Source organism: Trachypithecus francoisi, unplaced genomic scaffold, assembly GCF_009764315.1.
Source record: "Trachypithecus francoisi isolate TF-2019V2 unplaced genomic scaffold, Tfra_2.0 Lachesis_group11, whole genome shotgun sequence".
Classification (NCBI taxonomy): domain Eukaryota; kingdom Metazoa; phylum Chordata; class Mammalia; order Primates; family Cercopithecidae; genus Trachypithecus; species Trachypithecus francoisi.
The window spans coordinates 106,193,697-106,219,850 of NW_022681456.1; the positions used below are offsets into that span (position 1 = coordinate 106,193,697).

The 26,154-nt window shown below is 38.8% G+C and overlaps 1 protein-coding gene across 4 annotated transcripts in view; it reads left to right on the forward strand.

Moving 5' to 3' along the window:
- Positions 1-26,154, forward strand: part of CASC1 (cancer susceptibility 1) — an 86,606-nt gene that overhangs the window by 41,189 nt on the left and 19,263 nt on the right. For all 4 annotated transcript variants that reach the window (XM_033222640.1, XM_033222638.1, XM_033222637.1 and 1 more), the window contains 2 exons: positions 633-736; positions 2,763-3,075. In XM_033222640.1, coding sequence (XP_033078531.1) covers positions 633-736; positions 2,763-3,075 — 417 coding nt within the window. The remainder of the gene's footprint in view (positions 1-632; positions 737-2,762; positions 3,076-26,154) is intronic.

A 26,154-nucleotide genomic window follows, 5' to 3' on the forward strand; every position in this document is an offset into this window, starting at 1 on the left:
GTTATGACTGAGAAAGGTAACATAATATTAATCCACAGGTGCTACCCGGAAATATAGAAGCAACTTTATTTTTTACTTTTCTGAGACCCAGTCTCGCTCTGTCACCCAGGCTAGAGTGCATGGTGCAATCATGGCTCACTGCAGCCTCAACCTCCCAGACTCAAGCAATCCTTCCACCTAGGATCCTCCCAGCTCCCAAGTAGCAGGGACTACAGGCGCACACCACCACACCCAGCTAATTTTTTGTAGACATGAGGGGTCTCATTATGTTACCCAGGCTGTTCTTGAACTCCTGGACTCAAATGATCCTTACAACTTGGCCTACCAAAGTGCTCAGATTACAGGTATGAGCCACCTCACCCAACCTAAGAGTGACTTTAATTCTTAGACACCTTAGGAGAAACTGAATGGAAAAAGGAGATGCATGTTCAAGTAAGTAAATACATTTGCATCCTTTAGAGAAGTTTTTAAAACAATCCTTTGTCATGTTGATTGAACCTGATTTTTACCCAAGTTACTCTTTTAGGTGGTTAACAAAGGGAATCCAACACATAAGTGATAAAGTAACTTATCTAAGTTGTATAATTTATGAGGCCTGTGGCCCTTTGTAATGTTTTCTTTTTCTCTTACAGCAAGCTAGTACTTTGGCAGATCTGGACAGTGGAAATATGGAAAAAGTCATTAAAGATGAAAATGTTACTCTATATGTGTGGGCAAACCTCAAGAAGAATCCAAGGTACCCTTGTGGATAATACTTTCCCTGTAGGTGGAAAGACATTGAACCACATCATGATTGCCAGACAGATGCCTACTGCATAGCAGCATGGTGTGTTTGGAAAAGCCCATTTTAGGAAATTAGCCCACTGAAGGTTGAATCGTAAACCTGCCATTTACTTACGCAAGTTACTTAACTTTGTTGAGCTTCAGTATATCATCAGTAAAATGATGATTATGTCCCTTAATAGGATTGGATTGAAGATTAAACATGAGTGCATGTAAAAGTTATAGCATAGTGTTTATTACAAATATATACTCATTAAATACCAGGTCTTCCTTTTCTCTTTACCCACTTAACCCCTCTACCCTCCAAAAAAATAGAATTGGTAGGTCCTTTCTTTTTGTTTTCTTTTTTTTTTTTTTTTTTTTGAGACAGAGTCTCGCTCTGTTGTCCAGGCTGGAATGCAGTGGTGTGATCTCGGTTCACTATAACCTCCACCTCCTGGGTTCAAGCGATTCTTTGTGCCTCAGCCTCCTGTGTAGCTGGGATTACAAGCGCATGCCACCACACCTGGCTAATTTTTTTGTATTTTTAGTAGAGACAGGGTTTCACCATGTTGGCCAGGCTGGTCTCAAACTCCTGACCTCAAGTGATCAGCCTGCCTTGGCCTCCAAAAAGTGTTGGGATTACAGGCGTGAGCCACTGTGCCTGGCTGATAGGTACTTTCTACATGGCAATCTGGATTTCTTTTTTTTTAATGAATCTTTGTGAACTGTTAAAAATAATAGATTTTCATATGTGTATTTCTTGGACATTTAAGTGCTGTTTCCCCAATAGTTTTCAACAAAGAAACATCTTTCTGAGGAATGACAGTGATGATGGCAAATTCACGATCATTTGGTTGCTGCTTGATCTTTAAACATTTTAAGTTACTTGCATTAGTATAGCAGTGAATTTTAGAGAAAAATAACCAGAATAAAAATTAGGAGGCCTAGGTGTGGATCCTACCTCTGAAAAGACTAGCCATGTGACATTTTTTTTTAAAAAAATTGGACTTTATTTTTGATGTTTAGTAAAAGGGAAGAACAAAATATTTCCCAAGTTCTTTCCTTTTGCTATAAAAAAAAGACAAAAAACTCTTCGGTTCACATCTAATCGGGGACAATATAGTAACCTTTCTCATTGTAAAATGTGTCGAGTACAGAAAAGTGAAGGAAATTAATCTATGTAGTTTTAAATGAATAAAAATAAAATGAATAGCTCTGTACTCACTACTCAGGTTTAAGAAGAGAATTAGGTGGTGTCTTTTACGAGATAAGGAATAGTGCAGGCAGAACAAGTTTCATTTTGATGACGATTGGGGTGGGGGTTGTAAGGGTGATGAGTTCGGTGCTGAACTGGCTGAGTCTGAAGTACTTATAAGATACCAGAGTGCAACTGGCTGAAGGCATTGAGAGAAATCTGAGGTGTAGTATATTTTGAGGAGTCATCAGCATATAGACCAATGTTTCTTCACTTTTCGGGGGTCATAGATTCTTCCGAATGTCAAGTAATTACAGATGCTTGCACTTGTGGAAGGGCATTTTTGAACCTCTTGAAGTCCATTCAGAGATGCGTCATACCCCTACCCAACCCTAGGAAAAATAAAGCTCATATTGAAAACCTCTGATAGTATAGATAGTAATTGAGGCCACAGAAGTAACAATATCCAGAGAGTGTGTGTTGAGGGAGAGGAGAAAGAGGGCTTAGGATGGAGAACTGAGTAATATCAACATCAAAGGGATGGTCAGGAAGAAGGCCATATAGAGGAGACAGAAGGAACTGCCAGAGATGGAGAAGAATGTGGGGTTATGGATCCCAATAAACTGTTTTGTGAAGGATAGCATCCGCAACTGGGTCCAAATGCTGCAAAGAAAGCACATGTGATCAGACTAAAAATTGGAGCAAAATTAAAGTGAAGAGAAATACTGCTTAGTTATAAATTTGACACAGATCTAGAGTTTCCTAGGGTCTCATCTTTTTTGTTGTAATTAATTATTAACAGGCACAGAAGTGTCAGATTCTCTGAAACACAAATTGGATTTGAGATTCCAAGGATATTAGCAACAAGTGACATTGCTGTACGACTCCTGCATACTCACTATGATCATGTTTCTGCACTGCACCCTGTTTCAACACCATCAAAAGAACACACTTCCACAGTAACTGAGCTTGTCAAAGATGATATTGAGAATGTAGAAAAAGCAATCAGCAAAGAGGTCGAAGAAGAGTCCAAACAACAAGAAAAAAGGTCTCACTTAATTCAGGAGGAAGAAATAAAAGTTGAGGAGGAACAAGATGATATTGAAGTGAAAATGGTAGGACACATTTAAATATACACATTTTTTTTTCTTCATGCAACATGTGTTATTAGATTCCCTTAAAGTATTCTCAAGATTTTTCCTAAACAACTAGAAATTGTCTGGGAGCCACTTTCTTGCCAGTGCCTCAATTTTTAATGTGTGTCTTTTTCTTGTCTTCCCTTAACAGTCAATTAATGGTTGAGCCACTAGCTTCAACATCCTAAAGTTCAGCACAGGAATTGCTCATTTTTATATTAGGTGCACAACCAGGCAGCTTTGATGCCATTTAATTTTTGTATATTTATTATATATTTCAAACTCACTCAAGGGAACTTGCCATTAAATGGAAACTTACAGTAAATAATCTTATATTACCCTGTTACTTCCTCAGTTTTTGGTTTTGTAAGAAAGAATTTTATAAAGTAAAAATTTATTTTCTTAAAATATCACTCTTCTCTGAAAAATTGACATCTTTAGATACAGCTTTTGACCAATTTAATAATCATATTCCTTTAGTTAGCTTCTGCTCTTTTTTCTGTTGACAAGGTTGTCAAGCTACTTATTTATGTTAGAAAAAAATATCTCTTAAGAATTTAGTAATACTTTCTCAGAGCCAAGCAGATTCTTTAATAGCCTATTTGCATGTTATAAGGGACCAAAAAATCTCAAGTTTTCTGACAAGTGCTTAAGACATGAAATGTATTAGTTTATTGATTTATTTTCTTTAAACACAGGAGAGGATTAAGGATTAGATTGAATACAAATTTAAAATCAGAATAGGAATTATTAGATACTCTAAGAACACCTGATTTATTAAGAATTCAATTTATTACACTGGTATCAAAAATTATAGACTGGGCATGGTGACTCAAGCCTGCAATCCCAGAACTTTGAGGTCAGGAGTTCGAGACCAGCCTGGCCAACATGGTGAAACCCTGTGTCTACTAAAAATACAGAAAATTAGCTGGGTGTACACCTGTAATCCCAGCTACTTGGGAGGCTGAGACAGGATAATCGCTTGAACCTGGGAGGCGGAGGTTGCAGTGAGCCGAGATCGTGCCATTGCACTCCAACCTGGGTGACAGAGTGAGACTTCATCTCAAAGAAAAATAATAATAATAATAATAAAGACTGTAGCAATGTAGAAAAATGGATATGACATAATGCTAAGTATAAAAAAATTGTATTTAGACTGTAATGACAAACACGTGAAAATTTTAAAGGCATAAGGAAATGAGAACCAAGAAATCTCTGCATAGCTGATATTTTAGAGAGATGGAAAACGAGTGATTTATTCCTCTTTAAAAATTTGTCATTTTTGTTTAAATGTTTTTTGGGCAATAAGATCGTTTTTAAACTAAAAATTTCATTTGAACTCTCAGGTAGTGTAGAAACTTTACTAGAGACAATAGTATTTCTAGTTCTCTTCCTTTTCCTGGAATATGGAAGGATTATACTCCTCTCCACGTGGAAGCTAAAGCATGACCATGTGACTTACTTTAGCTAATGAGATGTGATTAGATATGACAAACTCAATTATTTCCAAGGGAGAAAAAAAAGAATGAGTAAATAGGTCTTGGACTTAACATCGTTTCAATATGGAGTAAAATAAAAAAACCCATTAACTTAAAATAAAATTTGGGAGGATTTGTGATTTTAAATTCCTGAAAACAAAGAACCTGTCAGTGTTTTACATGAGAATTTCACATTATTGATTTTAAAACTGTGAAATAATAATTTGAAACCATATAATTTGAACTATTGCATTTACACGGCTAAAGCAATTTTTTCTTATGCGTCTATCTCCAAATGGCCTCATATAGTAATAATTCATTATAGTTCTGTTAATTTTGGCAGTAGTTTTATTTTTATTTTTTTATTTTTATTTTTTTATTATACTTTAAGTTGGAGGGTACATGTGCATAACGTGCAGGTTTGTTACATATGTATACTTGTGCCATGTTGGTGTACTGTACCCATCAACTCGTCAGCACCCATCAATTTGTCATTTACATCAGGTATAACTCCCAATGCAATCCCTCCCCACTCTCCCTCCCCATGATAGGCCCCGGTGTGTGATGTTCCCCTTCCTGAGTCCAGGTGATCTCATTGTTCAGTTCCCACCTATGAGTGAGAACATGCGGTGTTTGGTTTTCTGTTCTTGCGATAGTTTGCTGAGAATGATGGTTTCCAGCTGCATCCATGTCCCTACAAAGGACACAAACTCATCCTTTTTTATGGCTGCATAGTATTCCATGGTGTATATGTGCCACATTTTCTTAATCCAGTCTGTCACAGATGGACATTTGGGTTGATTCCAAGTCTTTGCTATTGTGAATAGTGCCGCAATAAACATACGTGTGCATGTGTCTTTATAGCAGCATGATTTATAATCCTTTGGGTATATAGCCAGTAATGGGATGGCTGGGTCATATGGTACTTCTAGTTCTAGATCCTTGAGGAATCGCCATACTGCTTTCCATAATGGTTGAACTAGTTTACAGTCCCACCAACAGTGTAAAAGTGTTCCTATTTCTCCACATCCTCTCCAGCACCTGTTGTTTCCTGTCTTTTTAATGATTGCCATTCTGACTGGTGTGAGATGGTATCTCATTGTGGTTTTGATTTGCATTTCTCTAATGGCCAGTGATGATGAGCATTTTTTCGTGTGTCTGTTGGCTGTATGAATGTCTTCTTTTGAGAAATGTCTGTTCATATCCTTTGCCCACTTTTTGATGGGGTTGTTTGTTTTTTTCTTGTCAATTTGTTTGAGTTCTTTGTAGGTTTTGGATATTAGCCCTTTGTCTGATGAGTAGATTGCAAAAATTTTCTCCCATTCTGTAGGTTGCCTGTTCACTCTGATGGTAGTTTCTTTTGCTGTGCAGAAAGAAGCTCTTTAGTTTAATGAGATCCCATTTGTCAATTTTGGCTTTTGCTGCTGTTGCTTTTGGTGTTTTAGACATGAAGTCCTTGCCCATGCTTATGTCCTGAATGGTGTTACCTAGGTTTTCTTCTAGGATTTTTATGGTATTAGGTCTAACATTTAAGTCTCTAATCCATCTTGAATTAATTTTCGTATAAGGAGTAAGGAAAGCATCCAGTTTCAGCTTTCTACTTATGGCTAGCCAATTTTCCCAGCACCATTTATTAAATAGGGAATTCTTTCCCCATTTCTTGTTTTTCTTGGGTTTATCAAAGATCAGATGGCTGTAGATGTGTGGTATTGTTTCTGAGGACTCTGTTCTGTTCCATTGGTCTATATCTCTGTTTTGGTACCAGTACCATGCTGTTTTGGTTACTGTAGCCTTGTAGTATAGTTTGAAGTCAGGTAGCGTGATGCCTCCAGCTTTGTTCTTTTGACTTAGGATTGGCTTGGAAATGCGGGCTCTTTTTTGGTTCCATATGAACTTTAAAGCCATTTTTTCCAATTCTGTGAAGAAAGTCATTGGTAGCTTGATGGGGATGGCATTGAATCTATAAATACCTGGGCAGTATGGCCATTTTCACGATATTGATTCTTCCTATCCATGAGCATGGTATGTTCTCCCATTTGTTTGTGTCCTCTTTTATTTCACTGAGCAGTGGTTTGTAGTTCTCCTTGAAGAGGTCCATGACATCCCTTGTAAGTTGGATTCCTAGGTATTTTATTCTCTTTGAAGCAATTGTGAATGGAAGTTCATTCATGATTTGGCTCTCTGTTTGTCTGTTACTGGTGTATAAGAATGCTTGTGATTTTTGCACATTAATTTTGTATCCTGAGACTTTGCTGAAGTTTCTTATCAGCTTAAGGAGAATTTGGGCTGAGACAATGGGGTTTTCTAAATATACAATCATGTCATCTGCAAACAGGGACAATTTGACTTCTTCTTTTGCTAACTGAATACCCTTGATTTCTTTCTCTTGCCTGATTGCCCTAGCCAGAACTTCCAACACTATGTTGAATAGGAGTGGTGAGAGAGGGCATCCCTGTCTTGTGCCAGTTTTCAAAGGGAATTTTTCCAGTTTTTGCCCATTCAGTATGATAGCGGCTGTGGGTTTGTCATAAATAGCTCTTATTATTTTGAGATACGTTCCATCAATACCGAATTTATTGAGCGTTTTTAGCATGAAGGGCTGTTGAATTTGGTCAGAGACCTTTTCTTCCTCTATTGAGATAATCATGTAGTTTTTGTCTTTGGTTCTCTTTATATGCTGGATTACGTTTATTGATTTGCGAATGTTGAACCAGCCTTGCATCCCAGGGATGAAGCCCACTTGATCATGGTGGATAAGCTTTTTGATGTGCTGCTGGATCCGGTTTGCCAGTATTTTATTGAGGATTTTTGCATCGATGTTCATCAGGGATATTGGTCTAAAATTCTCTTTTTTGTTGTGTCTCTGCCAGGCTTTGGTATCAGGATGATGTTGGCCTCATAAAAAGAGTTAGGGAGGATTCCCTCTTTTTCTATTGATTGGAATAGTTTCAGAAGGAATGGTACCAGCTCCTCCTTGTACCTCTGGTAGAATTCAGCTGTGAATCCATCTGGTCCTGGACTTTTTTTGGTTGGTAGGCTATTAATTATTGCCTCAATTTCAGAGCCTGCTATTGGTCTATTCAGGGATTCAGCTTCTTCCTGATTTAGTCTTGGGAGAGTGTAAGTGTCCAGGAAATTATCCATTTCTTCTAGATTTTCTAGTTGATTTGCGTAGAGGTGTTTATAGTATTCTCTGATGGTAGTTTGTATTTCTGTGGGGTCGGTGGTGTTATCCCCTTTATCATTTTTTACTACGTCTATTTAATTCTTCTTTTCTTCTTTATTAGTCTTGCTAGCGGTCTGTCAATTTTGTTGATCTTTTCAAAAAACCAGCTCCTGGATTCATTGATTTTTTGGAGGGTTTTTTGTGTCTCCATCTCCTTCAGTTCTGCTCTGATCTTAGTTATTTCTTGCCTTCTGCTAGCTTTTGAATGTGTTTGCTCTTGCTTCTCTAGTTCTTTTAATTGTGATGTTAGAGTATCAATTTTAGATCTTTCCAGCTTTCTCTTGTGGGCATTTAGTGCTATAAATTTCCCTCTCCACACTGCTTTAAATGTGTCCCAGAGATTCTGGTATGTTGTATCTTTGTTCTCATTGGTTTCAAAGAACATCTTTATTTCTGCCTTCATTTCGTTATGTACCCAGTAGTCATTCAGGAGCAGGTTATTCAGTTTCCATGTAGTTGAGCGGTTTTGATTGAGTTTCTTAGTCCTGAGTTCCAGTTTGATTGCACTGTGGTCTGAGAGACAGTTTGTTATAATTTCTGTTCTTGTACATTTGCTGAGGAGTGCTTTACTTCCAATTATGTGGTCAATTTTGGAATAAGTGTGATGTGATGCTGAGAAGAATGTATATTCTGTTGATTTGGGGTGGAGAGTTCTGTAGATGTCTATTAGGTCTGCTTGCTGCAGAGATGAGTTCAATTCCTGGATATCCTTGTTAACTTTCTGTCTTGTTGATCTGTCTAATGTTGACAGTGGAGTGTTGAAGTCTCCCATTATTATTGTATGGGAGTCTAAGTCTCTTTGTAAGTCTCTGAGGACTTGCTTTATGAATCTGGGTGCTCCTGTATTGGGTGCATATGTATTTAGGATAGTTAGCTCTTCCTGTTGAATTGATCCCTTTACCATTATGTAATGGCCTTCTTTGTCTCTTTTGATCTTTGATGGTTTAAAGTCTGTTTTATCAGAGACTAGGATTGCAACCCGTGCGTTTTTTTATTCTCCATTTGCTTGGTAGATCTTCCTCCATCCCTTTATTTTGAGCCTATGTATGTCTCTGCATGTGAGATGGGTCTCCTGAATACAGCAGATTGATGGGTCTTGACTCTTTATCCAGTTTGCCAGTCTGTGTCTTTTAATTGGAGCATTTAGTCCATTTACATTTAAGGTTAATATTGTTATGTGTGAACTTGATCCTGCCATTATGATATTAACTGGTTATTTTGCTCATTAGTTGATGCAGTTTCTTCCTAGCCTTGATGGTCTTTACATTTTGGCATGTTTTTGCAATGGCTGGTACCGGTTGTTCTTTTCCATATTTAGTGCTTCCTTCAGGGTCTCTTGTTAGGCAGGCCTGGTGGTGACAAAATCTCTAAGCATTTGCTTATCTGTGAAGGATTTTATTTCTCCTTCACTGATGAACTTAGTTTGGCTGGATATGAAATTCTGGTTTAAAATTCTTTTCTTTAAGAATGTTGAATATTGGCCCCCACTCTCTTCTGGCTTGGAGAGTTTCTGCCGAGAGATCTGCTGTTAGTCTGATGGGCTTCCCTTTGTGGGTAACCCGACCTTTCTCTCTGGCTGCCCTTAAGATTTTTTCCTTCATTTCAACTTTGGTGAATCTGGCAATTATGTGTCTTGGAGTTGCTCTTCTGGAGGAGTATCTTTGTGGCGTTCTCTGTATTTCCTGAATTTGAATGTTGGCCTGCCCTACTAGGTTGGGGAAGTTCTCCTGGATGATATCCTGAAGAGTGTTTTCCAACTTGGTTCCATTTTCTCCGTCACTTTCAGGTACCCCAATCACACGTAGATTTGGTCTTTTTACATAATTCCATATTTCTTGCAGGCTTTGTTCATTTCTTTTTCTTCTTCTTTCTTTAGACTTCTCTTCTCGCTTCATTTCATTCATTTGATCCTCAATCGCTGATACTCTTTCTTCCAGTTGATGGAATCGGTTACTGAAGCCTGTGCATTTGTCACGTATTTCTCATGTCATGGTTTTCATCTCTGTCAGTTCGTTTATGGCCTTCTCTGCATTAATTATTCTGGTTATCAATTCTTACACTCTTTTTTCAAGATTTTTAGTTTCTTTGCGCTGGGTACGTAATTCCTCCTTTAGCTCTGAGAAGTTTGATGGTCTGAAGCCTTCTTCTCTCATCTTGTCAAAGTCATTCTCCTTCCAGCTTTGATCCGTTGCTGGCGATGGGCTGCGTTCCTTTGGAGGGGGAGATGCGCTCTTATTTTTTGCATTTCCAGCTTTTCTGCCCTGCTTTTTCCCCATCTTTGTGGTTTTATCTGCCTCTGGTCATTGATGATGGTGATGTACTGATGGGGTTTTGGTGTAAGTGTCCTTCCTGTTTGTTAGTTTTCCTTCTAACAGTCAGGACCCTCAGCTGTAGGTCTGTTGGAGATTGCTTGAGGTCCACTTGAGACGCTGTTTGCCTAGGTGTCAGCAGCAGAGGCTGCAGAAGATAGAATACTGCTGAACAGCGAGTGTACCTGTCTGATTCTTGCTTTGGAAGCTTCCTCTCAGGGGTGTACTCTACCGTGTGAGGTGTGGGGTGTCAGTCTGCCCCTAGTGGAGGATGTCTCCCAGTTAGGCTACTCAGGGGTCAGGGACCCACTTGAGCAGGCAGTCTGTCTGTTCTCAGATCTCAACCTCCGTGTTGAAGGATCCACTGCTCTCTTCAAAGCTGTCAGACAGAGTCGTTTGCCTCTGCAGAGGTTTCTGCTGCTTTTGTTGTTGTTGTTGTTGTTTAGCTGTGCCCTGTCCCCAGAGGTGGAGTCTACAGAGACTGGCAGGCCTCCTTGAGCTGCTGTGAGCTCCACCCAGTTCAATCTTCCCAGGGCTTTGTTTACCTACTTAAGCCTCAGCAATGGCGGGCGCCCCTCCCCCAGCCTCACTGCTGCCTTGCAGTTAGATTACAGACTGCTGTGCTAGCAATGAGGAAGGCTCCGTGGGCATGGGACCCTCCCGGCCAGGTGTGGGATATAATCTCCTGGTGTGCCCGTTTGCTTAAAGCGCAGTATTGGGGTGGGAGTTACCCGATTTTCCAGGTGTTGTGTGTCTCAGTTCCCCTGGCTAAGAAAAGGGATTCCCTTCCCTCTTGCGCTCCCCAGGTGAGGCGATGCCTTGCCCTGCTTCAGCTCTCGCTGGTCAGGCTGCAACAGCTGACCAGCACCGATTGTCCGGCACTCCCTAGTGAGATAAACCCAGTACCTCAGTTGAAAATGCAGAAATCACCTGTCTTCTGTGTCACTCGCGCTGGGAGCTGGAGACTGGAGCTGTTCCTATTCGGCCATCTTGCTCCGCCCCCTCCTTATTTTATTTTTTTATTTCAAAAGGTTTTTGGGGAACAGGTGGCATTTTGTTACATGGATAAGTTCTTTAGTGGTGATTTCCAAGATTTTGGTGCACCCATTACCTGAGCAGTGGATACTGTACCCATTGTGTAGCCTTTTATCCCTCATCACTCCCCCACCCTTCCCTTGAGTCCCCAAAGTCCATTGTATCATTCTTATGCATTTGCCTCCTCATAGCTTAGCTCCCACTTGTGAGAACATGTGATGTTTGGTTTTCTATTCCTGGGTTACTTCACTTAGAATAATGATCTCCAATTCCATCCAGGTTGCTGCAAATGCCATTATTTCGTTCTTTTTTATGGCTGAGTGGTGTTCCGTGGTACATATATACCTCATTTTCTTTATCCACTTGTTGATTGCTGAGCATTTGGGCTGGTTCCATATTTTTGCAATTGCAAATTATGCTGCTATAAACATGCATGTGTAATTGTCCTTTTCATATGACTTATTTTCCTCTGGGCAGATACCCAGTACTGGGATTGCTGGATCAAATGATAGAACTACTTTTAGTTCTTTCAGAAATGTATTAGTTTACATTTCCACCATCAGTATAAAAGTATTCTCTTTTCACCACATCCACTCAAACATTGATTTTTTTTTAATTTTTAAATTGTGGCTTTTTTTTTTTTTTTTTTTTTGAGACAGAGTCTCGCTCTGTCACTCAGGCTGGAGTGCGATGGCTGGTCTCAAGTGATTCTCTTGCCTCAGACTCCCGAGTAGCCGGGATTACAGGCACGTGCCACCACACCTGGCTAATTTTTTGTAGTTTTAGTAGATACAGGGTTTCACCATGTAAGCCAGGATGGTCTTGCTCTCCTGACTTCATGGTCCACCTGCCATGGCCCCCCAAAGTGCTGGGATAACAGGCATGAGCTGCCACATCGTGCCTATTATGGCCATTTTTGCAGGAGTGAGGTGGTATCACATTGTGGTTTTGATTTGGATTTCCTTAATAATTAGTAATGTTGAGCATTTTTTCTTATGTTTCAGGACCATTTGTATATCTTCTTTTGAGAATTGTCTATTCATGTCCTTAGCCCATTTTTTGATGGGATTATTATTTTCTTGCTGATTTGTTTGAGTTTTTATAGATTCTGGATATTCTGCATCTGATAATCTTTGTCAGATGCATAGTTTGTGAAGATTTTCTCCCAGTCTGTAGGTTGTCTGTTTACTCTGCTGATTATTTCTTTTGCTATGCAGAAACTTTTTAGTTTAATTAAGTACCATATATTTATCATTGTTGTCTTTGCATTTGCTTTTGGGCTATTGTTCATGAAGTCTTTGCCTAAGCCAATGTCTAGAAGGGTTGTTCCAATGTTATTTTCTAGAATTTTTATGGTTTCAGGTCTTAGATTTAAGTCTTTGATTCATTTTGAGTTGATTTTTGTGTAAGATGAGAGATGAGGATTCAGTTTCATTCTTCTACACATGACTTGCCCATTATCCCAGCACCATTTGTTGAATCAGGTGTCCTTTCCCCAACTTTGTTTTTGTTTGCTTTGTCAAAGATCAGTTGACTGTAAGTATTTGCCTTTATTTCCAGGTTCTCTATTCTGTTCCATTGGTCTATCTGCCTATTTTTATACCAGTACCATGCTGTTTTGGTGACTATAGCTTAGTAGTATAGTTTGAAGTCAGGTAATGTAATGCCTCCAGATTTGTTCTTTTTGCTTAGTCTTGGTTTGGCTATGTGGGCTCTTTTTTTGGTTTCATATGAATTTTAGGATTTTTTTTCCTAGTTCTGTGAAGAATGATAATAGTATTTTGATGGGAATTGCATTGAATTTGTGGATTGCTTTTGGCAGTATGGTCATTTTCACAATATGATTCTACCCGTCCATGAGTATGGGGTGTATTTCCTTCGTTTGTGTCATCTATGATTTCTTTTGGCAGTGTTTTGTAGTTTTCCTTGTAGAGGTCTTTCACCTCCTTGGTTAGGTATATTCCTAAGTATTTTATTTATTTATTTATTTTTGCAACTATTGTTAAAAGGGGTTGAGTTCTTGATTTGATTCTCAGCTTGGTCCCTGTTGGTGTCTAGCAACAGATTTGTGTACACTGATTTTGTTTGTTGAATCTTTACTGAATTTGTTTATCATATCTAGGAGCTTTTAGGATGAGTCTTTAGGGTTTTCTAGGTGTACAGTCATATTATCAGCAAACAGTTTGACTTCCTCTTTACTGATTTGGATGCCCTTCATTTTATTCTCTTGTCTGATTGCTCTGGCTAGGACTTCCAGTACTATGTTGAATAGAAGTGGTGAAAATGGGCATCCTTATCTTGTTCCAGTTCTCAGGGGTAATGCTTTCAGTGTTTCCCTATTCAGTATAATGTTGGCTGTGGGTTTGTCATAGATGACTTTTATTGGCTTAAGGCATTTCCTTTCTATGCCGATTTTGCTGAGAGTTGTAATCATAAAGAGATGCTGAATTTTGTCAGATGCTTTGTTTTTAATTCTATGTGGTATATCAAATTTATTGACTTGCACATGTTAAATCATTCCTGCATCCATGGTATGAAACCCACTTGATCATGGTGAATTAACTTTTTAAAAATGTATTTATTATTATATACTTTAAGTTCTGGGATACATGTGCAGAACATGCAGGTTTGTTACGTAGGTATACATGTGCCATAGTGGTTTGCTGCACTCATCAACCTGTCATCTACGTTAGGTATTTCTCCTAATGCTATCCTTAACCCTATTCCCCTACCCCCCAACAGGCCCCAGTGTGTGATGTTCCCCTCCCTGTGTCCATGTGTTCTCATTGTTCAACTCCCACTTATGAGTGAGAACATGCAGTGTTTGGTTTGCTGTTCTTGCGTTAGTTTGCTGAGAAGGATGGTTTCCAGCTTCATCCATGTCCCTGCAAAGGACATGAACTCATCCTTTTTTATGGCTGCATGAATTATCTTTTTGATATGCTGTTGGATTCGGTTAGCTAGTATTTTGTTGAGCATTTTTACATCTATGTTCATCAGTGATGTTGGTCTGTAGTTTCTTTTCTCGTTATGCCCTTTCCTGGTTTTGGTATTAGGGTGATACTGGCTCCATGGAATGATTTAGGAAGGATTCCCTCTTTCTCTGTCATTTGGAATAGTTTCAATAGGATTGGTACCAATTTTTCTTTGAATGCCTGATAGAATTCATCTATGAATCCATCTGTTTCTGGACTTTTTTTTATTGGCAATTTTTTTTTATTACCATTTCAGTCTTGCTGCTTGCCATTAGTCTATTCAGAGCTTCTATTTATTTCTGTTTTGTTCTGGCAGAGTTGTATATTTCCCAGAATCTATTCATCTCCTTTAAGTTTTCTGGTTTGTGTGCATAAAGGTGTTCATAGTAGCCTTGAATGATCTTTTGTATTTCTGTGATGTCAGTTGTATATCTCATTTTGTTTCTAATTGAGCTTATTTGAATCTTCTCTCTTCTTTTCTTGGTTATTCTCGCTAATAGTCTATCAATTTTGTTTATCTTTTCAAAAAACAGATTTTTGTTTCATTTATCTTTTGTATTTTTTTTTGTTTGTTTGTTTCAATTTCATTAGTTCTGCTCTGATCTTGGCTATTTGTCTTTTTCTGCTTGGTTTGGGTTTGGTTTGTTCTTTTTTCTCTAATTCCTTGAGGTGTGTCTTCAGATTATTTGTGCTCTTTCAGAGTTTTTGATTTAGGTATTTAATACTACGAATTTTCCTCTTAGCATCACTTTTGCTGTATCCCAGAGGTTTTAATAGGTTTTGTCACTATTATCGTTCAGTTCAAAGAATTTTTTAATTTCGATCTTGATTTTATTGTTGACCCAATGATCATTTAGGAGCAGATTATTTAATTTCCATGTGTATGCGTGGTTTTGAGGGTTCCTTTTAAAGTTGATTTCCAATTTTATTCCCTGTGGTCTGAGAGATTACTGAATATAATTTTGATTTTCTTAAAATTATTTATTTATTTGAGACCAAGTCTTACTCTGTTGCCAGGCTGGAGTGCAGTGGCGTGATCTCAGCTCTGCCTTCTGGGTTCCAGTGATTCTCCTGCTTCAGCCTCCTGAGTAGCTGGGATTATGGGCACATTCTACCATGCCCAGCTAATTTTTGTATTTTTGTAGAGACAGAGTTTCACCATTTGGCCCGGCTGGTCTCAAACTTCTGACCTAAGGTGGTCCGCCTGCCTCAGCCTGCAAAACTGCTGAGATTATGTGAGCCACCATGCCAGGCCTGATTTTCTTAAATTCATTGAGACTTGTTTTGTGGCCTCTCATATGGTATATCTTGGAGAATGTTCCTTGAGCTGATGAATAATAGAATGTATATTCTGCAGTTGTTGAGTAGAGTGTTGTGTAAATATCTGTTAAGTCCATTTGTTCTAGGGTATAGTTTAAGTTAATTATTATTTTTTTAATTTTCTGTCTTGATGACCTGTCTAATGCTGTCAGTGGAGTATTGAAGTCCCCCAGTATTATTGTGTTGCTGTCTATCTCATTTCTTAGATCTAGTAGTAATTGTTTTATAAACTTGGGAGCTCCAGTGTTAAGTGCATATATATTTAGGATTGTGATATTTTCCTGTTGGATTAGACCTTTTATCATTATGTAGTGATCCTCTTTGTCTTTTTTAGCTACTGTTTATAGTCTGTTTTGTCTGATATAAGAACGGCTACTCCTGCTTGCTTTTGGTGTCTATTTGCATGGAATATCTTTTTCCACCCCTTTAAGTTTATGTGACTATTTATGTGTTAGGTGAGTCTCTTGGAGACAGAGTCTCCCTCCGTCAACCAGGCTGGAGTGTGGTGGCGTGATCTTGGCTCACTGCAAGCTCCACCTCCCGGGTTCACGCCATTCTTCTGCCTCAGCCTCCCGAGTAGCTTGGACTACAGGTGCCTGCCACCATGCCTGGCTAATTTTTTGTATTTTTAGTAGAGATGGGGTTTCACCGTGTTAGCCAGGATGGTGTTGATTTCCTGACCTCATGATCCATCCGCCTCGGCCTCCCAAAGTGCTGGGATTACAGGTGTGAGCCACCACACTTGGCCCTATTGGTGAATTCTTATCCATTCTATAGTTCTGTATCTTTTAAGTGGAGCATTTAGGCCATTTATATCCAATGTTAGTATTGAGATGTGAGGTACTATTCTATTCATTGTGCTAGTTGTTGCCTGAATATCTTGGGGTTTTTGTTTGTTTGTTTGTTTTTTTAACATTGCATTATTGTTTTATAGGCCCTGTGAGACTTATGCGTTAAGGAGGTTCTATTTTGTTATATTTTGAGGTTTTGTTTCAAGATTTAAACTCCTTTTAGCAATTCTTGTAGTGCTGGTTTGGTAGTGGTAAATTCTCTTAGCATCTGTTTGTCTGAAAAAGACTTTATCTTTCCTTCATTTATGGAGTTTAGTTTTGCTGGATACAAAATTCTTGGCTGATAATTATTTTTTTAAGGAGGCTAAAGATAGGACCCCAATCCCTTTTCTAGCATGTAGGGTTTCTGCTGAGAAATCTGCTTTTAATCTGATAGGTTTTCATCAGATTAAACTTGGTACTTTTGCCTCACATTTCTTAAGATTTTTTCCTTTGTCTTGACTTTAGATAACCCGATGACTGCATGCCTAGGTGATGATCTTTTTGCGATAAGTTTCCCAGGCATTCTTTGAGCTTCTTGTATTTGGATGTCTAGATCTCTAGCAAAATTGGGAAGTTTTCCTTGATTATTCTTTCAAATATATTTTCCACACTTTTAGATTTCTCTTCTTCCTTGGGAACACCAGTTATTCTTTGATTTGGTTGTTTACATAATCTCAGACTTCTTCGAGTCTTTGTTCATTTTTTAAAATTCTTTTTTCTTTGTCATTGTTGGATTGGGTTAATTCAAAAGCCTGTCTTCAAACTTTGAAGTTCTTTCTTCTATTTGTTTAGTTCCATTGTTGAAAACTTTCCAGTGTATTTTGCATTCCTCTAAGTGTGTCTTTCTTTTCCAGAAGTTGTGATTGTTTTTTATTTATGCCATTTATCTGGAGATCTTTTTATCCATAGCCTGTATCATTTTCACAGTTTTCTTTAAGTTGGTTTTCACCTTTCTCTGATGACTCCTTGAGTAGCCTAATAATCGACCTTCTGAATTCTTTTTGTGGCAATTCAGAGATTTTTTTTTTCTTGGTTTGGATCTACTGCTGGTGAGCTAGTGTGATATTTTGGGGGTGTTAAAGAACCTTGCTTTTTCATATTACCAGAATTGTTTTTCTGGTTCCTGCTAACTTGGGTGGACTGTATGAGAGGAAAGATCTGGGGCTCAAGGGCTGCTGTTCAGATTCATTTGTCCCATGGGGTGATCCCTTGATGTGCTCTCCCCCTTCCCCTACAGATGAGGCTTCCTGAGAGCCAGACTGCAGTTATTATTATTGCTTTTCTGGGTCTAGCCACCCAGTGGAGCTACCGGGCTCCAGGCTGGTACTACGGAGTCTCTACAAACAGTCCTGTTGTGTGACTCATCTTCCGAGCTCTCAACTGTAGATACCAGAACCTGCTCTAGTGGAGGTAGCAGGGGAATGAAGTGGACTCTGTGAGGATTCTTGGTTGTAGTTTGGTTTCGTGCACTGGTTTTCTCAAATGCTGGTGTGCTAGCTGTTCACTGGCCTCTAGCCAGGAGGTGGCACTTTCAAAAGGGCATCAGCTGCGGTAGTGTGAGAGGACACACGCTTGCCCTAAGGTAATCTGGATAAGTATTCAGGTTTCTCAGGTGATGGATGGGACCATAGAGCTCCCAAGAGATTATGTCTTTTGCCTTTGGCTACCAGGGTAGGTAAAGAAAGACCATCAGGTGGAGGCAGGTATAGGCAAGTCTGGGCTCTGACTCTCCTTGGGCGGGGGTTGCTGTATCTGCTCTGGCGGATGGGGGTATGCTTCTCAGGCCAGTGCAGTTATGCTCCCAGGGGGATTATGGCTGCCTCTGCTGTGTCATACAGGTCGCCAGGGAGGTGGGGGAAATTCAGCAGTGATGGGCCTCACTGAGCTCCTACACATCCAGCAAGGCCAGTCTCACTCCCACCATGCCCCACCAACAGCTACTGAGTTTATATCCAGGCAACCAATGAGGAGGGCTGAGATCTAGCCCCACGCTACAAGCCTCCCCGCTAAGAAAGCAAGCAGGGCTTTCAGACTCTGCCCTCCCTGCCCTCTGTGGCTTCTGTGTTGTGTCTGTACTTCCCATTTCCCACTGCCCCCCACCACCCTTGATCCCCCGTTCCCGGATCCTGCCCAGGAAAATTTGTACTTGGTGGAAATTATTGCAAAGTTCAGCTAGAAGTTTCCTTCTCCCTGTGGTCCTTCCCCAATTCCACTGGCAGCTCTCCCCAAGGACCCCTGTGAGATAAAGTCAGAAATGGCTTCCCTGGAGACCAGGAGCACCTACCGGACTCTTCCCACTGCTTCTTCTACTTCATTCAGCTTTCTAAATCCATTTCCATTCTAGTTAAGGTTAAATCCTTCTCCCATAATCTGGATTTTCAGGTTCCCCAGGGAGGATGTGTGTTTGGAGGCAGATTATACCCCCCTCACACTTTGGACACTCACAGTATTTCAGCTGTCTCATGGACTTTGCAGTGGCAAGCGCTTCTTTCAGAGTCTGTGAATTATTTCAGTTTTCCTGGTGTGTTCCTGCAGCAGTTCCTGGAGCAAAAGTTCACAATGCGAGTCTCCATACACTGTTCTGTCTGTCCAAGTGGGAGCTGCAAGTTAATCCTGCCTTGTATCTGCCATGTTTCTTGTAAGGCTGGCAATAGTTTTATATTAAATATATAAGCATATGAACCCACTACAATACTGACTGAATAGTGAATTTATATCTTATTCTCAACATTCGTCATCAATTACTGTAGAGAGCTAGTGGGCCTGAAAGTACTAAACTAAGCTTTTCTTAGTTTGAATGGCCCTTACCAATGAATTTAACTACATCCAGTTTTTGTTATTATTTAATGTTATATTGAACCATTTTAGGTTATAATGATGAATAAAGATATGCAAATGATGATGTTGAAAGTGCCACAAAAGTACACCAAGGAGGCCGGGGGCGATGGCTCACGCCTGTAATCCCAACACTTCGGGAGGCTGAGGCAGGTGGATCACCTGAGATCAGGAATTTGAGATCAGCCTGGCCAACATGGTGAAATCCCATCTCTATTAAAAGTACAAAGATTAGCTAGCATAGTGGCATGTGTCTGTAATCCCAGCTGCTCGGGAGACTGAGGCACGAGAATCATTTGAATCTGGGAGGCAGAGGTTGCAATGAGCCGAGATCGTGCCACTGCACTCTAGCTTGTGCGACAGAGTGAGACTCTGTCTCAAAAAAGTATGCCAAGGAAAACCATTATAATGAATGGTAAGATGCACGTTTTATCAAATTTGAGTCTATGTTCAAATACATAGTCTAGGCTGGGTGCAGTGGCTTAAGCTTATAATCTCAGTAGAGATTATAGGCAGGCCTAAACAAGAGGATCCCTTGAGCTCAGGAATTCAAGACCAGCCTGAGCAACATAGCGAGACCTCAGCTGTACTAAAAATAAAAGAAGTAGCCGGATGTGGTGGCATATGCCTATAGTTCGAGTTGCTAGGAACCCTGAGGTGAGAGGATTGCCTGAGCCCGGGACGTCAAGGCTGCAGTGAGCAGTGATCATGCCACCGCTCTCAAGTTTAGGCAAGACTGCAGGACCCTGTCTCAAAAACAACAATAAAAACAAAACAAATACATAGTCCAAGAAACCTCAAATAAAGATCAACAGGCAATTGGTGATATGGCAGAAATAATTTTACTTTATAAAAGGCAATGAAAACTTGTCCAAAGTCTGTGAATGGTAAGAATTGTGTGAATGGTAGATACAGGAACCTGGCTGGAGGAACTGTATATCAGGGGATTTAGAAAGAGACAGGTGATTGCCTAGAAAATCAGAGTAACATTGACTCAGCACCCTCATTTCCAGGAACAAATCTTTTCACCACCACCAAACAGACACATGTGTAGATGCTTATGCTTATGTACGTGCACTCTATCCTTCTGCCGAAAATCCCACAGCATTCGGAAAATGCTAATATGAATAATGCTGAAGTGTGTATGATTTCCACAGAAGCAGAAGAACCCCATAGTACTGGTGAAGTGTGCCAGGGCAGGAGGGGGAAGCCATCTTCTGTGCTGAAGCGGGAAGGGTGGTGGGTGACTGCCTAGAGCGAAGAATCCCCCAACGCAAAACTACTTGTCAGATGGGCCTACACTTTCCACAGATTCTGAACAGTGTAAACTGCCTTTTGTAAGTGTGAGTAGACCGCAGGGAGCAAAAATCACTAAATTTATAAAGACAATCAGCAGCTCAAAAGAGGAAGACAGAGATCGTTTGATGGGATTTGTCAGGGAAAAAGAATGAGAGATGATGGATAGAAATAGGAAGTAAAATACCTGTATAAAGAAGCTTCAGAAGCCGAGAATGGACAGGATGACTTTGATATAATAATTGGTGCTGGGGCAGCTGACTAAGATTTAGAATAAATTTGATTTTCACTTTACCCTAAAGACAAAAAACAAAACAAACAAAAAAAAAACATAGTTTTCAATATAAAAACAAACTAAACTATTCAAAAATTATAAAAATAATGAAAGTATTTGAAGAGAACATAGGAAACTTATTTTATTATCTTTACTAACAAGACCTTTCTTACTTATCAGTGCATCAAAACCAAAAGCATGAATGAAAAAGAGATTGGATTCAAATATTTGTGTAGCCCCATAAACCTCATTATAAACAAAGCTGAAAGGCAAATAACAGACTGAGAAAAATGTTTCAACATACATGACATAGGGTTCATACCCTAATATAAAGAATTTGTACACATCAGTGAGAAGACAATTTCTTAATATAAAATTAAGCAAAGGACATGAGCAGGCAGTTGAGAAAAGAAATACAACTAGCCAATAAAAATATACCAAATAAGTAATCAAATTACAAAAAAAAAGGTCATTTGTTTTCCTATCAGATTAAGCAGGCAGGCATCTTCACATACTGTTATTAGAAAAGTAAATCTGTACAATCTTTATTTGGCACCATATAAACATGCCTATGATTAGTGATTTTACTTACAGCAATTTATTATTAGAAAATAATAGAACAAAATAAAAATGATTGTGCCAAGATGTTCATTGAAGTTTTTTTATAGTAGCAAAAACAGTCCACAAGTTAAAAAATTATAAAATATCCAAACAATACTAGTTGGTTTGGATATTTGGATATTTTATCTTTTAAAATGACAAAGATTTTATATACTTTTCTATAGAAAGATGCCTAGGATGTATTGTTAAACTTTTTTTTAAGTTAAAACTCTATTATCAATATGATTCTGTTTTTTTGAATGCACAGAAAAAATCTAGAAGCCTCTCTACCAAAGAGTGGTTATCTTTTGGTGGTGGGGGAAGAACGTGAGAAGGATGGGATGGTGGTATATTATCAGTGATTTTTTTATTCTCTGTACTCTATTGTATTATTTGGATTTTCAATAAGTACTGAACACACATTACTTTCCTCATAGAAAATGAAACAATGTATTTCCCATTTTGGCTTTAAAGGGGGAAAGTTCATGATAAGCCTCTGTGCTGAGGTGAAATTCCCTTCTTCCCATCACACTAATCCCTGTACCTAACTTCTATTTGTCTTGATTCAAAACTTACCTTAAATTTTATCTCCATAGAATCCTCCGTTTCCTCAGATTAAATTAGATGTCCGTCCACTATGCTCTTGTCATTCTGTTTAATTATTAGAATTCTTACCTTAAACAGTAAATTATGATCTTGAGGACAAGAATTGCTTGATAGACTTCACATTTAAGCAGAGAGAATAGAGCTCATAAGGGCTCAATGAATGTTTATTGAATGAAGGAAGAAGTGAATGAATGGATGTTTAAGTGATGAAAAGCAGGCCCTGACTTGAGTCTGATTTGTTGTGAGCAGCCTACATAAATTGGGGATTTCAACCACTATCCTCCTCAAAGTTATCCTGTCTGTTGAGAGATACCTATCCTCTTCATTACAGTTGGGTGTGCTGGAGATCATTCCTGCTACCTTTATGGATTCTGCAAGCTGGTCACTGGGGATTCTTGGGACTCTCTCCTCTGCAGTTCTGATCCTCCACCCCTTTAGTGATCCAGCATAGTATGTGGTGATAGGAAGATTCTTGCTTTCACTACAGCAGCCTTAGGAAAGGTGTGCTCCTCGTATTCCAATTGGACCTCGGCGTGCATTTGAAGCAATATTTACAGACAGTGGTTAAGTTTGTATTCCTATATAATCACGGCTACAGGGGAACTAACATAACCCTAAATTTCATTCGTGACACATAACAATGTGTGTGACAAAATGTTTTCTAAATGTTTTAAACTGCCATATAAATTCATGATACTCAACTTTTGTGTGTATGTGTCAATTAGGGACTACATGTAAGATCAGTAGGCAAACTTAACTATGTTTCGGATTTAGAGAAAAAATTCTGTATTTTTCCAGTTTTTTTTTTTTTGGTTGGGGGTAAAATGCTTACCTCACAATTTTAGGTTATCATATTTTATTATAAATCTTACATTTTTTATATCTTTACATTGACTTTAGAGACTGATACAAGGCAAATATGATGTAATAATGCAGGCAATTATGGCCCACAATATATGAGTTATGTTTGATACGTCAGATAATCACAAATAACAAGTATTTAGTATTTTGGTCATTTAAAAATTTATATCTCTTACGTTAGAAGATGTACACATTGTTTTCTTTTTCATGAGTACAGCAAGAAATTTGCCACTAGAGGGCTCTTAATACCACATTTTAGATCATTTAAATGTGTAATACTAATAATATTATAGGTATTGGGTAATACTGTCTTCCCAATTACTATATCATGCAAACTTTTTAGAAAAGCCTAATTTAAGTGTAGCACATTTGCAAGAAATTAATTTTTAATGAGAATTACATTCAGAACTACATTAGTGATCTAAACGGCATGCATGATAGTATGTGGGTCTTTGAACTTTTAAAAGTCTCTGGCTTTAAGATAGTTTAAACAAATATATACAGGATTAAACATAAATATTTTATATATGTAATGTATATGTTATTTGTCAAACATTTACTAGATACCTGCTATTGATAAGACATTCAACACAATCTTGTTTTTAATGAGCTAACAATCTTGTGCATTAGAAGAGTTACCATATATTCTAATATGTGCAATGAGAGAGATTCCACTTAGGGGTTAAGATATCAAAATAGGCTGGGCATGGTGGCTCATGCCTGTAATCCCAGCACTTTGGGAAGCCAAGCCAGGGGGATCACCTGAGGTCGGGAGTTTGAGACCGGCCTGACCAACATGGAGAAACCCCATCTCTACTAAAAATACAAAAGTAGCCGGTGTGGTGGCAGGTGCCTGTAATCCTAGCCACTCGGGAGGCTGAGGCAGGAGAATCATTTGAACCCAGGAGGTGGAGGTTGTGGTGAGCTGAGATTGCGCCATTGTACTCTAGCCTGGGCAAGAAGAGTGAAACTCCATCTCAAACAAAAACAAAAACAACAAAAAAGGAGATCAAAATAAACCCAAAATAGAAACAAATGAACAGATTGGAAGTCTTTTCTCATGAGGTAGCATGAGCTGATCTTTCAGTGTAGCATGGAGAAGTTTAGATAGGAAGGAAAGGAAGTTATTCTGGTCAGAGGGAAAAGTATGGAGAGGTGAAATAGCCTGAGTAATTTGGGATGTTTTGTGATAATCACAGATAAATTAAAAATCCATGGGAATAGGTTATATAAAAAACCTAGCATCAGAGGTCCTTAACATTCAACAACCTTTAACCTGCCACAAATGTATGTTTTCAGTGCATTTCCAGGTCATACCCTGGGAGTTGTTCTCATTTCCTTACTCACTTACTGAATATTTATCATATGCCTACCTCTATGTGGTAGGCACCATTCTGGCCCTCAGGGGAGGATGGCCAAAGGACAAATAAGGCTCCTTCTCTCATAATTTACATACAAGTTAGGAGAAATCAACAATAAATAAGAAAAAGTAGCAAATACCATATAGTAATCATTTATGCACAGAATTAAACAGGGATTAAACTGGGAGTGACTTTACATTCCGTTGTTAGGGAGGGCCTGTTTGATCTGTTTGATGGTGCATTATTTAGCTGAGACCCAGATGACAAAAAAGAATCAGCTATAAAATGATGAGGGTAGGCCGGGTGCGGTGGCTCAAGCCTGTAATCCCAGCACTTTGAGAGGCCGAGACGGGCGGATCACGAGGTCAGGAGATCGAAACCATCCTGGCTAACACGGTGAAACCCCGTCTCTACTAAAAAAAAAAAAAAAAAACACAAAAAACTAGCCGGGCGAGGTGGCGGGCGCCTGTAGTCCCAGCTACTCGGGAGGCTGAGGCAGGAGAATGGCGTGAACCCGGGAGGCGGAGCTTGCAGTGAGCTGAGATCAGGCCACTGCACTCCAGCCTGGGCGACAGAGCGAGACTCCGTCTCAGGAAAAAAAAAATGATGAAGGTAAAAGTAGTCTTCAGTCACAATTATTGCAGAAGTCATAAGACAGAAGTGAGAAGGAAGGCCAGCGACCGATGTATGATGGGCAAGAAGCAAAGTGGTATGTAATAAAGTTGGAAAAGGAGGCACAAGCCAGATAAAGTCAGGCTTTGCAGGCCAGAGTGAGAATTTAGGCTTTTATTATAAATGCAGTGGGGAGCCATTAGAGGGTGGTAAATAGGAGTGTGACATGATGCGATGTATGGCTCTGAAAGGTTATTCTGGCTACTGTATAGAGAAAAAATTGTGAGGGGCCAGAATAAAAGCACAGTATCTAGTTCAGTAGTACTGGTAAGTAATAAGAAGTCATGGTGGTTCTGACAGAGGTTGCAGTAAGAGCTATAGAAAGATGAATATGTTTGGGAGATGTTTTGGAGGTAAAATATATCTAAGTTTTTATTTTGAGAATGAGGCATGTGGTGGTACAGTTTACAAAGATGAACAGGAATAGAGTGAAACAGTTGAGAGTAGCTGTGAAACAAAGAGTTCTGTTTGGGTCATGGTAGGTTTAGGGTACGCAAGTGGAAATGACAGGTAGGCAAATGTGAACCTGGAGTTCAGAGGAAAGTCAGACACAGCTGCCACGTACATGTTCATGTGCAGGTTATGTTCTGAACTTGTGCAGTCAAGCAGTACACAATGTGTGTGACCTACAGAGCATCACTAGCTTATGTTTGGGGACCATTGGTCTATAGATAGTATTTAAAGCCACTGGAATGAATGAGACCAGTAGTCTCAGGGTAATTATTCTTAATTAATGCTGTGTTTTCAAAATTCATTTTCAATTCCTTATCAAGAATCAGTTCCAATAATTTTTTGAGTTATAGTAAAATTGAAATTATCTTTTGATGAAAAAGTATATTTTAGATCAATGAATTTCTTTTGCATAGATCTTCTGTTGATGGATAATAAAATTCAAGACATTCTGTCAAACTTGTGTTCAATGCTGACATTTTGCAGATATTATCAAGATCATTTACTTCATTAATAATTGTTGGCATCAGTTTCATATATTCTCTTCCAATACTTTCATGATTTTTGTAGCTTTTGATTGGTTTAGTTTTGTTTTTACATTTGAATCTTACCATCTGGAATTTATTTTAGTGTAAAGTGAGAAGAATGAATCTAAATTTATTTTATTGCAAATCTTAGCCAGCTGTCTCAAAACACATACCATATAAACCTAGGCTTTTTCCATTGATCTGAAATGCCATATGCTAAATTTTCAAGTGGATCCTATGATCTACTTCTGGACTCTATATTCTGTTTTTATTGATCCACCTATTAATGATAGGTTATGTTTTTATATCAAATTCAAATTGCACATTTACTAAGGAATTTCTATGTTATAATATCTGTGCATTTATCAAGTTGCAATGAAAATTATTTGCTAGTGTCCCA